We start from the raw sequence: 13,225 nt of genomic DNA on the forward strand, positions 1-13,225 counted from the left end.
TGCACTGGCTGGATTAACGAGGGGAGAGTAGAAGCCGCACCTATAACCCCAGCTGCTGCCTGAGCCTTGACATATTCTAATAAAGATAATTTCCAGTTTGCTGTGAGCTCAGCTTCTGCCAGAAGAGCAGGCATTATATTCCCTTCTGTCCTCATTTTACTCCATTTCTCTCAGATACACCTTGGCCCTCTGTGCCCTGGGGCCGCTCACCTTCTATTTGTCTGCCATTGGCCTATTTCTCTGTAAGATGTGGGCACTCCCGGAGCAGGAGGACAGGACATCGGGCAGGACTGAACACCAGAGATGCATTTGAGCTGGGGTTTCAGGAAGCAGTGGAATTCGGTGAAGTGCAGGTCCGGGGGAGGAGGGGAAGAACTCTCGGTGAGCACACTCCAGTGGGGAGGAAGCACAGAGCGCACGCAGGCTCCGGCCAGAAGCTGACGAGGGCGTTGGAAGAGCCAATCAGAAAGCCAAGGGAGCCTTAGGGAAGAGTCTGGATCCCGGCTGCGGAGTATGGATGATTCTGTGGTTGGCAGGTGCTCGAAGTCAGCTCCTCCGTCCTCCCATGGTGACGCTGGCGGCCCCATGGAAAGTGACCTGGAAACAAGGAAAATAGGTAGGAGAGGAAAGCCCCCAAAGTGGTTGTAACCTTACAGACGGGACATAACGAAGGCCCAACACTGGGCTCGAATAGGGAAAAGGTGGGAGATTGAGAGATTTTTCAGCGCTGACAGCCATTGGAGGTTGAACGGCTTTGGGGAGGAAGAGGAAAGAGAGTCAAAGATAAAAAAGAGCCTTTGCTAATTCCCCGGACTCTCACTTCTCTGTTTTGACCTTTCAACGATAATACTAAGAAGTGAAGGAGAACATGAGGGAAGAAAATGTGACCATGTTCTGAAGATACAGTGGGGTTAGACCCCTGAGCCCCCTGGTAGCTCCCTCAGGGCGGCAGGTGCGCCTCCCACAGCCTACAGACCAGTCGCACGCGCCTGCTGCAGCGCCACCTGCTGGCTCCTCGACCCACTGCGCCCCTTAGCCTTTGTTTCTCCACCTGCAAAATGGATATAAAATGCTTCCCTCCTAGAAATAATGTGGGGACTGATGAGATCATAGGTACGAGGGTGACTGGCCCAGGGACGGGCACTTTAAAAATGTAAATTTCCTCTCTTCAAATCACTCAGTGGCTTCTGGTTTGTTTAAAAAACAAAAAGAGTGCCAATGCTTTCGTCTTGTTGAGATGCCTGATCCTACCATCCCCTTGCCTTCCTTTCTGTGCTCTCTCTTTGCTTGTTTCCTCAGCTGTAAAATGAGGATAATAATAGTACCTACCTCATGGGACTGTTTTGAGTATTAAATAAGTTAATTCAGTTAAAGTGCTTAGAATAGTACCTGGGACATTCAGGACTATTTTGCTTTCTATGTTATTCTTTAGCACCCTTTGTCATGGAACCTGGGGTATTGCTTGGCAGACACTGCAGTGGAAAATTTGAAGATAAAAATCTTAAAATTTTTCAATGATTGCTAATGTAAAAACACATTGATAACTATATCAGTCAGGGTCCTGGCAGGGGAGTGGAAATAGAGGGTCCATTCAACCTGAGTAATTTGAAGAAGACTCATTAGGTGTGGGTGGGTAAAGCAAACCAGGAAAAACATAGGTGCTAACCCAGGACTAGTAAGAGCCATGCTTCGTCAGCCATTAGGGCAAGGGGGGAGGGGCTACCAGAGCCTGGAGCCAGTGGCTGTGTGGGGAGGGCTCCTTGATAGGACCTGTGTCCTCAGGAGAGGGACACAGCCAATGAATGGCAACCTGGCAGGGAGGGAGCTGGAGGAACACCACCAACCTCATTCTCCTCCTACTTCCCATCAGTCAAATCCAACAGGAAGACAGAAGGCAGGGGAAGCCAGTGATACAGTCCATACAGGTTTACTGCTGGAGTGAAAAAAGGGTGTAGAGGGGTAATGGGAGATGGCCAGGACAATCATACTTCATATTTGTAGTTGATGATTATGGGGGTCAATACAGGCATTGGTTTGTGAGTTTCTTATTCCCACTAGAAGAGTCTGTTGACTGGCAACAGTTTACCTGTACAAACATGTCAGTCTTCTAGAAGTGGGGAGGGGGTGGTAGGTGAAATCTTTTTATTTTCTCTCTCTTCTCCACTGAGGAGCTGCAGAAAGACCCAGAGCCTAGGATATGCCTGCCCTGCCTGTTCTGTTTCTTATTAATATGAAAAGCAGAGGCTGTTAGCACCTAGGAAGCATGTCCTTTAACCCTGGGTATCTTGTCTATCATCCGGAGAGAAGGGGATAGAGAAATGGGCTACCAGAAGGGTGGCAGACACAATTTCTGGGGCTAAGAGGATGGTCCCAAATAGGGCTTTGAACCAGAGGTGGCTGATGCACCAAGGACTACCCACATGGCCGGCTCTGTGTGGGGACAGCCCTGTGTGGCGGGAGTGAGCCCCTCATTTCACAACTGAAGGCACAGAGCCCAAGAGAGGTCATGCTGAAATTCACATGGCTGGTCAGTGGAAGGGCCGTCATCCAAAGAAGCAAGGATGAATTACAATTTGCAGCATCACCCAGGGAGCCTGGTTCAAAGCTTCCGGTAGTCAAAGGGAATGAGAAACATTTCTGAATACGGAAGAGCAGCCTCGGCAGTGAGTAGGGGTATATACCTAGGTGTGACTGTGTCTCCACAAAGTGTGTTTTCATTTCTCTTCTGCCAGAATGTGACTTTGAAGAAAATCATCTCTGTGGCTATGTGAACCGCTGGAACCCCAATGTGAACTGGTTTGTCGGAGGAGGAAACATTCGGAAATCCCCTTCCATTCTCCCGCAGGATCACACGTTCAAGAGTGAACTGGGTGAGCTGGGGACAGATGGAGTCCTTTTCCCTGGAGAAGTGTTTCTGCCTCCCCCTTCTGCCCCCTCCATTGACCTAACTGTGGCCCTGTCAAACAGAGAAAGGACAAGGGAGGGTGAGTAGGGACCAGGAGGCCTGATGGAAGAGCGGGAAGGATGGGCTGTGAGATGGAGACAGACTGCGGGCAGGAGCTCTAAGGACAAGGCCACCCAGTTAGGGCTTTTCTTCACCTGTGACCTGGTCTTGTTCTTTTCGTATTTCCATATGATGCCCTACTTCCTTATCGATTTGTTGTTCTGTATTTCTTATCCCTAAAGGCAAGGCTGGAATAATCCTAGGTTGCTTTTCGGTAAAAATAGATGGAGCGATGGGAACCAGTCCTTAAGAACTTCCCAAGTGGCCCTGAGGTGAGCCTCAATTCCCAGCGGTGAATCCTGAAAGCAACAGGGCCACCTAGTGGCCAAGGGGGCTGGACTCTGCAGGGAAATGGACAGTACAGGTTCTTGGTGAGTCCGCTTTGAGGAGCATGTCTCCACAGATGGGAGACGTCAGCAAAGGTTTACTTCCTAAGGTAAGGGTACAGCCCTCACCTGGACCCTGGGAGGCTTCACAAAAGCCAGGGTCTCCCCACAGTTGCAAGATGCTCCAGTCCTCAACCCCAAGGACTTGTTGAATAGCGAGAAGATTCTGGTAACTGACTTTCCATCAAGAGCCAGAATAGGAATTTTGGTTCTGCTGCCAACAGTCCTTTTTCTAGTTTGATCCACTGCCATGTGGATACTGAGGTCATTTGCTCAGTCCCCAAGCCTGAAGACATGGCAACTTATGGTTCTTTACATTGTTCCTCGTTCGTGGTCATTTCTTTTCATGTTAATATTTGTAACCTTGTCTCTGACTTTTTTTAAGCACTCATCCTGAAGCTTCTCTTGGCTCTGGACAGTCTCCATCCTGAGACTGCTCCTATTATATCCAGACTCTCACACTCAATTTTCTAAAGGAGCCAGGCAGATGTTATAAAGTGAGTGACATGTGGGCTGGGAGAGGATTGTGGAAACTAGGGAGCACAGACTCTGTACAAATCTCTAATTAATTGCTGCCATGTGAGAATGCAGGTCCAGGGGGCAGATCTTTTGATTTCATAAGATAATAAGGAAGGCAGGTGAAATTTCCCTAAATTTTTAAAGTTGGTAAATATTTTCTTTTTTTTTTTTTAAAGATGTTATTTATTTATTTATTTATTTGAGAGAGTGCACACACATGAGCATGAGCAGGGGGAGGGGCAGAGGGAGAGGGAGAGCTGCTGAGCAGGGAGCCTGAGTTGGGGCTCGATCCCAAGACCCTGGGATCATGACCTAAGCCAAAGGTAGGTGCTTAACCTACTGAGCCACCCACGCGCCGTGGTAAATATTTTCTTTAAAAATACTGTATAGGCCAACAAGACACATCTTCAGGGCAAGACCAGGTTAGCCAACTTCTGTTTTACAAACTTCATTTTATGTGTTCCTTTTCTTTTTCAACATGTCCAGGCTTCTTAGAACAAAATGTTCATAAGTAACCATATAGTAAAAATTTGTAGTCTCCTGGGCTTACCTGTTTAAAACAAATCCAACTTTGGACCTAGCATTTTCATTCATTTGAACCCTGTATTGGTTGGGAAAATGACAATAAAATGGCACATCCTCTATGGTCCTTGCCCAGTTTCAAAGAACATTCGCGAAAGGGAGAAGGATTTCTATCACACGTAGATGTAAGACAAGGTAGCCTGTGTCCAATCTTCTAAGAGTGGTCCCCTACTTCCCTCAAAAAAAAGTGCTGGGTATTCAGAGACAAGAGAGATCACTTACTGCTTGGACATTCTAGAAGACATGATGAAAGAAGTCAACTGCATTTGAGGGATGGTTATGACTTTGACAGGCAGAGGCAAGAGAGGGCCGGAGCAGTGAAACATGGTAGCAATCTCAAGGGGTACCTGAGGGAGAGATATGATTGGGAAAGCAGTGTAGGGGCAACTTCTAAAAGGCCTCAAATGCCAGGAAAGAGATTTCAACTTTATTCTGTGGACAACGGGAGGCCATTGGAGGTCTTTGAGCAAGGAGAGATGCATGCAATCACAGCAGTGTATTTAGTTTAGTTAACCAGACAGTGATTATCTCAGTAAACAGGGGACCAAATGGTAGAACAAGAGAACAAAAACACCCCAGAAATGATTTCTTTAGATACATCTAAGGTCACTTACGTAAATAATTGCGATTAGAAAAAGACAACACATTTTCACTTCCTTCTTCTAAAAGTGAGGGTTAGCACTTTTGGAAATGACAGAAGATTGGGGTTCTCTATATATATCCATATTTTGGCCCTACAGACACAGAGCCCATCTCCTCTTGTGGCCATCGTAGGAAGCACACCGTGTCATGTGTTGAGTGGGTGATAACCTGGCCTGACAGATTAGTCCATGAATCTGCATGATATTTTAAATAACAACAGACAACAAAATGTTACCAACTCTTGAAAGCTTTGTTTTAAGGAATAGGGCAACTTACATAACATTCTGCCACCTCTTAAGAATATAGTACAGGGAGTAGAGAGAGTCTTGAAGGACTNTGGGATCATTCCAAACAACAAAATGTTACCAACTCTTGAAAGCTTTGTTTTAAGGAATAAGGGCAACTTACATAACATTCTGCCACCTCTTAAGAATATAGTACAGGGAGTAGAGAGAGTCTTGAAGGACTAATACCTTAAAATTGTAATCATCCCTGGTATCATTATCATCGATGTCCAAACTTAAATGTGAGGAAGTGTTGGAGAACTTTTCCCAAAGCACTTAAAAATTAGTTCCAGAGTCAGATCCTCTGAGTAACCAATATCATGATTTAATGACTACTTGATCAGTATATCATTTTTCTTTTTTTTTTTTAAAGATGTTCTAAGTAATCTCTACACCCAACGTGGAGCTTGAACTTACAACCCCAAGATCAAGAGTCACATGCTCCACTAACTGAGCCAGCCAGGCGCCCCGTATCATTTTTTTATCCTCAATGATGATGAGGACCGGTTGGCTAGGGAGAACACGTATTTCTGGGGAGAGGCAACAGATCTGTGTCCTACTGTCAGATCATCCATTTGACTGTGTCACTTGAGTCTCCTCCATGCTTGAGGAATGCATCAGCCCTAGACCTTCCTCACTCTCATTTGTGACCATTCTGTGGCATTGTCAGAATGTGAACATTCTGTCTGTATCTGTGTCAACAAGGGACAGAGAAAGAGGACCAGGCTAGGAGTTCAACACTTGTGCTCCAGGCCGAGTTATCCGCATGCTGGATCGCTTTGGGCAATCCCTTGACTTCTCAGGGAAATCACTGGCCTGTTGGCAAATGAAGAATTTGAATTCCATAATCTGTAAGATGCCTTTGAGCTCTAGTGTTTTACTCCTAATGCTGTACATCAAAATCTCCAAATTCACCACTCATTGTAACTGGGGGAAAAAAATAACCTGGGGAAACACTGAGCTAAAGAAAACTAAACAGACTTCTTTATTTCAGGACTTCTCAGTGCCTTTAATATAGTTCTATGTTAATGTATATTATGGCATTTCACAAATTATTCAAATTCCAAAATGATCTGTAAACATGCGCAATGATGCATGACTGACAGAGATGTGAAATAAAAGATAGGGGACCACAGAAAGGTGAAAGATCGCCTTGGTTTGGGGGTTCAGGGAAAACTTTCTAGAAGAAGCCATCTGAGAACTGAAATTTGTCTAGATGGATAAGAAGTATAGATTCAAAGGTGTACAGGCCTGAGGGTGGATACTTTATTCTGTGGTTAGAGAGTATTTGAGAGTTCCAGGATATAAGATGAGGGCAGGGTAGCCCCTAGACCTTGAATATGTTCCTGCTCGTGAGCCGGAAGCCTGGGTGCCTACATTCTACTCACTTCTCCCAGCTCTCTGCTATTTCTCTCCAATTCCTCTTAAACTTTCACACTGATGTTTTGACCCGTTGTAGCCAGACAACTGTTTCCTCCTCACCCAATGCACATGTACACGCGTGTGTGCACACACACGCTCTCACACTCCTCCTAGGTGGACTCCTATATAAGACTTCTTCCTATATGAGACAAGGCTAAAACAGATGAGTTCTAAAGGTTCTCAGATATTTTCCCTGAGAAGCCCATAGGACTCAGAGTTTTGACCAGAATCACTCTTGGGGGAACTTAAAAAAAAAAATAAACAAAAAACTGAAAAACAACCCTCTGGTGCTCTAAATAAGGAAGGGATTGCCTTTCTTAGTACATTTGCCTTCTGCTAGCTATATTGATTTTTCCTGAGCTCTATCAATTTGGGTGGCAAAGTAAAGATTAAATGGTTCAGAGGGCTGCCCACTGCAGCAGATTTTGCTCAAAAAAACCCATCTCATGTTCATTCATATACTGGAAGCTGCTTATGCCTTTGCTTTCAGGAAAAAAGCTGGGAAGTGAACGCAGGGGCGGGCGAAGCCATGTGCCTGCTTAGACGCTTCAAGAGATTGAGGGATGTCTTCCTGGGAGGGCTCTGGTCTTTGTGTCATAGAAGAAGGAAGAGTGAGTGTGGTGTCTGAAAAGTGCAACGCATATATGAATTTTCCTTCATTTGGCTGCATATTTTTAACAGTTGGCCCCAAACCATGAGTCAGGTTTTTCAGATGAGCACTCTGTCTCCGAATGTTTGTCTGAGGGTAGAAATGGCTAAAATAATGCACTCAGAGTTCTTGTGGGACATCTTGGGAATATTGGAGGGGATGGGATATTATCCTGTGTTTCATCACCTGATTCTGATTCGTCGTGTATGGATTTTTTTTCTTTGTTAATATTTTATGAAGTGAAACAAAAATCTTTCAGGAGGTAACCTACTGACAGCTCAGATCATTACTGTTTCCTGCCTGCCTTGGCCAAAAGAAGAAAATTACTGGGAAAATAATGAGGGAAATCAGTTTCTTTGCTGAGATTTTTAAATCACATGTACTTAGGGTGCCACTCTGGGACCTGAGCAAGATTTCAAAACCCAAATTAAGGTCAGAGTGATTTTCTTCCCTCCAAGACCGTGAGATGGATGGAGCATCTTTTCATAATTCATGGCCCTCTTTTCTCCTTTCAGCTCAGACTGAGCTCAAGCATCCTCTTAACGGTGCTGTTCACTTACTCTGTGCATTGATCCATTTGGTTCCTTGCATATGCTCTCAGTAGAGAAGCAGCTTTATTAATTTTCTCACCATCGCCTTTGTGCAGGCTCTGCCCGTTTGCCCTTCCCTGTCCTTGGATGACTTACCTTAGCTTTCTGGGCACTTTCAAGTAGAACTAACAGCCTCCTTTTCAGGGGTTCAGTTCAGTCCAGTCAAAACTCCAGCGTCTCATCCGATTCAAATCGTCCCCAGGTTAAGCACGGTAGAGTCATAGAGAGAAGGGTTTGGGCTTTATTTCTCTTCATACTTCCTGGGCTCTCCCCTTCCTCTTCTCCCACTCACGATGCTGCTTCCGGCTCCTTTGGGGTTGGAGGAGGTGTAACAGTGGAACAGAAAAGGAGGGGAAGGGGACAAAGGACTTTATGTGACCAACGCTGTTGAAGCTGGAGTTCATGGCCTTTATACTGCAGGTGGCCACGTGTTGCCCATTTCTCTCACTGCCAGTGGGGAACCCCACTTCACTATTCCCAGAAAGGGTGATGAACTCTCTGTCTGGCCGTCTGTGAATCTTCTATAACACCTAGAAGCAACACTACACCCCGTCAGCCCCTGTTGGAGTTACCACTCTGCCTGCAGTCCGTTTGAGAAGAGTCCTTTCAAGATATTCGAGCCCCTTCTGAGTTGCCCACTTAAGCTAAGGGAAAACTCAGATCTTTTCCCCACCGAACTCTGGAAGTTACAGCTCGCTGGCAACAAAATCCTTTCTCTCCACTCTGCCGCCACAGGTCCCTGCAGACGTCTTGCTTCTAGAAGTATACAATCAGGAGTCAGGCGCCAGCCTCTGTACCCCGCAAACCCCAATTATCAATGATTAAGTTCTCCCAAGAATGCCGAGCACCCTCCTCTCTTGAGGCTCAGAGCAACTGAAGAATTCAGGAATTTCTGCAAGCATGAGTCAGGGTGAGATTGGAGTGTGGAGTGTGGTTTCCCTCCTCCAGTCTCGCCACATGTAGCTCCTTTAAGCCTCTTCTCTTGGATCAAGATAAGAAGGGGGAAGCCACCCCTTGCCCTCCCCTTGGGGTGTCAAAAGAAAATCCATGGCAGGTTAGCTCCGAGACACCTGTCTTCAAAGAGACTGTGTCTACGATCTCTCCGATCCTTCCCTGGCCTTCTCATATATTCAGGCTGGAGGGGAGAGATGGGATCAATTTGGTGGCCCTGGCTTAGACCCCAGGGCTGCCACAGTGTAGCATATGCCACAGGGATGGGCTGGCACCCCGGAGTAGAGCTACTTGTCACCCATCACTCTTGGTCCTGAGTTCTTAGCAGAGCCTAGGAGACATCCCACTTCGTGTTCATTTATTACATTAATGTCATCCCTGAAAGCTGTATAAAAAGGCTACACCCTGACTCTGCTATACTCACACTTACCCAAACCCTTAGAACTAAAGATCCATGAAGCTCAGGGTTGGATTCGTAGGCGGGGAGAGCAGGCACGGTAACCTCCCAATCTGGGTGCCGTCTCCTCCCAGCGGCAGCGGACCAGTGGGGTTTTCCAGCTGCCCTGTGTTTCTTCAGACCGCGCTTTCCCCCTTACCCAGAAGACAGCTTGTCCAGACAACATGACACAGATGTACACGTCACAGCTGGAGCACAAGCGTGGCCGACGAGGCTGAATCACAGCTGAGTCGGAGGTGCCTTGCCATCGGAGCCAAGCCGAGGGCAATTTTTGTGAAATGCTGGTTAGCCAGACTGTTTGAAAATACAAGTTCAGGAACTGCCCTCAAAGGTGTTTTTCCTAATTCAAGGGAAAATGGCTACCTAAAAAGGGCCACTGGTTGCACATGAACAGTTGAGCTAACCTACAGTGGCCTGCTGCATGAAGGGAAGCAAGTAATCATGTGCTGTCCCTGCAGGCGTGAGCCCAGAGGGGGCCTTTGGCTGGCATCACTGAGATTTTGATCTTTCAACAGATTTGGAAATTGTTTGGTTTTGGGTTTTTTTTTTTCCCTAGAAGCTGCAGCCTCTGTGTATAATCCGGAAGTAGGGCAGGATAGACTGGCTCCACGTCTGAGTATGGCAAAGCAGCAATGACCGCAGGGGAGTGGCCCTGAACTTCTCAATGTTTAATTGCATGGAGAACTCACGGCCCTTTCCTAGTTAAAGTTTGAATACTTACAAATCTTTGTGCCCTGCAGGATCCCCCCAAGATTTGGTTAATTACAGGATCTGTACATCTAGGGTCCGTCGATATCTACTTTCGTCCTACTCAAACTTAAAGGATCAGATAAATTGCCTCTCCCAGGTATTCTGGAAGCCCTAGAACTCTAGAAAGGTTGGCCTCATTGAACTGGGCAGGAACATTCTCATAATACCGAACACGAGAGACATACTTTCCCAAGAATTCCAGGCTACCTTCTTCATTCCCCTTTGAAAGGTGCACAAAACGGTGCCTACATTCACTGACACATTGGCTCTTCTTCCTCAGGGTAGGTTGTAGCCAATGATACGCACTGAGCCTGGGCTGGGAGTCTTTCCTCCAGCCTGGCCTCCTGTGGCCGACACCTGGCGATTTCTGAGTCATCCCCACCCCTTCAGTTGAGATGAGCCAGCTACCTTTTGTTTCCAAGTGAGAAACAGTCTTACTCAGATTGTCTGTAAATAGTACCCAACTTTGGCAACAACTGAATGATGTTGCGGGGAGTGGGGGGGGGATGCGGGGAGGGCAACAGAGTGCAGTCTAGTCTAGTGGCTCCATAGGAGACTTGGTGTCAGCAGTCCTGGTCTCAGTACCAGCAGCCTCTCTGACTCACTGTGGGCACATCACATTGTGTCTGCTGGGTTTTGGGCTCAGCAATGTGACTGTGGGTTCCTTGGCTGAGTGTCTTGTGCATGAGTTGTTAATGAAGCACTTTAACGGCAAATTCAGGGATTAAACTATCGTCCATACAGCAGGTGAGTAAGTAGCCTTTCAAGAAGACTGTCAGTTATCTGTCAACTGTGAGGAAGGTGGATTCCTAATGGGACAGGGTGTGGGACAGTTCCGTAAGCCCAGTTACCGTGAACAACACAAGCAGAAGGAATGCTTCCACGTGGGTTGCAAGGTCTGGATTCACCGAGAGTCTCCCAGAGGCCTCGGAGGTGCTCCTTCCCCTCGGTGGAGTGAGTTCCCTCCTCATGGCTGTGTCAGTCTGGGTCCTCCAAGAAGAAGACCCTAAGCTTGGATTAGGTGAGAGAGAGATTTATCGGCTGTGAAGGATAAGGAGGAGAAAGCTGGAGTCACTGGGGCCCAGGTCAACGTATCCATTAGGCATAGTAGCCACAGTGCCTAGGAGCCATCCCATGTTTAGGGATCCCTAAAAATGTTTTCATTTTATTCTAAAATCAGAAAGAAAAAAAATGAATGTGCTAATAACAAAGAAAATAATCAGTCCAGCCTAAATTATGTTCATCTTTATACCAATGGGGTCATCAAATAGAATGTTTAATATTTTCTAAGGAGGCATGGACCCACAGCAGCCAAAGGGTCTAGGCTCACAAAAGTCATAACGTGGCCCTGGCAAGGGAGGGCCTTCAGCACGGGATCGAAGGCCGACCCCTGGGACGGAAAGGCCAGGCTGATGGGGAGTTGCCGAAGAGCCCACGTCAGGCAGAATGGCCCCGCTCTAGAGCTGCTGCTCTGCCTAGTCACCAGCTGACAACAGCCCCGTGTACGTGGCTTTGGCACAGGTGCTGATGTGGGTCCAAAGGTGAGGCAGCTGGAGGCTATCAGTCAGCGATGGTCCCTGAAGCAAGTTCACCTGAAGGGGGTGTCAGAGGCCACCGCCAAGGCCCCCACAATGAGGAACCAAGGAAGCAATATGAGGTCTCTCCTCCACCCAGGCCCCTCCCGCCCCCACCCTCCCCGCATACCCTGGAAAGTGATTCTGTTTCATTGGAAGACATGTTGCAAAGCGGATTCAACACTTCCTCTCTGCCTTTGACACAAGAGCTGTTGGTGAGCAAAGGTGTGTTACAGAGGCTGCCTGGTCGCATGTGTTCTCTGTTAGTAAAGTATTCTTGGGGAGGCTGCCCCCGCCCCCCGCAGTGCTGCCGCGGGCACTGGGGCTTAGGAGGGGGAGGCATGGCCTCCCTTCCAGTTCAGAGGTTCTCTGATTCTGTTCGGTCTGACATTCTGATTCGTCCTTTAAAATCCCTTCCCAGAGTCAGCAAAGTGGGAGCCCGTCGGCTGTTTCTAGCCTGCAGATATGCTTATTTGGCATATGCAGAGTTCAAAAATTGCAGTGGTGGGTGTTATGGGTTGAATTGTATTTCCTCAAAACCATATGTTGAAGTCCTAACCCCCGCCGCCCATACTTCAGAGTGTGACCTTATTTGGCAGTGTTGTTGCAGATGTAATTAGTTAAGATGAGGTCATACTGAAGTAGGTCCCTAATCCAATATGACTGGTGTCTTTATAAAAGGGGGGGGGTGGTATGTAGACACAGTGAGAGACCAGTACAAAGAGAGAACACCATGTGAATATGAGGGCAGAGCTCTATTAGCCAAGGAAGGCCGAGGATTGCCAGCCAACCACCAGATGCTAGGAGGGAGGCTTGGAACAGATTCTCCTTCGAGGCCCTTGGAAGGGACCAGTCCTGCTGCCACCTTGATCTGGGACTTCTAGCCTCCTGAGCTGGGGGGAAGAAATGCATTTCCGTTGCTTAAGCCACCAAGTTTGTGGTATCATTACAGCAACCCGAGCAAACTCAGACGGGGGTATCAGTTTTAAATGGATAGATTTGCTGTGAAAATTTAGATGTTGAGCTTCAGTGGGAAAAGCCTGAGGCGCCGGGCGGGATGTCGGGGCACCAGCTGGGAGCAGAGGGATGGAGGCACTCAGTCCTGGGCTAGAGAACGCAGCCCACGCGGAGACTGCCACCCTGGACCACCCACTGGTGGCGGCAGCTCGAGAATGTGGGCTCAGCATGATCCGATTTTCCAATGTTTCCAGAGAAGCTTGTTTGCTGTTTCTCGTTGCTGATGAAATATGGTTTCAAATGTTGGCAATGAGTAGATCCCTCGATTTCCTCCCAGAACCCACTTCACCTCGGTGGTACACTTGATCAGGCTGGCCCCTCTGGTCATCTGAGTTTGTGATCTCTATTTCTTCACCGTTGTGTGTCTTGGCAAGAGGCTAAGAGAAATTATAGTTAAA

The 13,225-nt window shown here is 47.4% G+C and overlaps 1 protein-coding gene and 1 long non-coding RNA gene across 3 annotated transcripts in view; one reads left to right on the forward strand and one right to left on the reverse strand.

Annotated features, from left to right (window-relative positions):
• MAMDC2 (MAM domain containing 2) overlaps positions 1-13,225 on the forward strand; it is a 152,003-nt gene that overhangs the window by 73,891 nt on the left and 64,887 nt on the right. For both annotated transcript variants that reach the window (XM_019794667.2, XM_019794668.2), the window contains exon 5: positions 2,733-2,870. In XM_019794667.2, the coding sequence (XP_019650226.2) occupies positions 2,733-2,870 (138 nt within the window). The remainder of the gene's footprint in view (positions 1-2,732; positions 2,871-13,225) is intronic.
• On the reverse strand, positions 464-9,592 carry LOC117796932. The gene is made up of 3 exons (XR_004621659.1): positions 9,460-9,592; positions 8,175-8,387; positions 464-597 (listed from the first exon to the last, which is right to left on the reverse strand). It is a non-coding gene; the product is annotated as an uncharacterized LOC117796932 (long non-coding RNA).

This window comes from Ailuropoda melanoleuca, chromosome 17, assembly GCF_002007445.2.
Source record: "Ailuropoda melanoleuca isolate Jingjing chromosome 17, ASM200744v2, whole genome shotgun sequence".
NCBI lineage: Eukaryota > Metazoa > Chordata > Mammalia > Carnivora > Ursidae > Ailuropoda > Ailuropoda melanoleuca.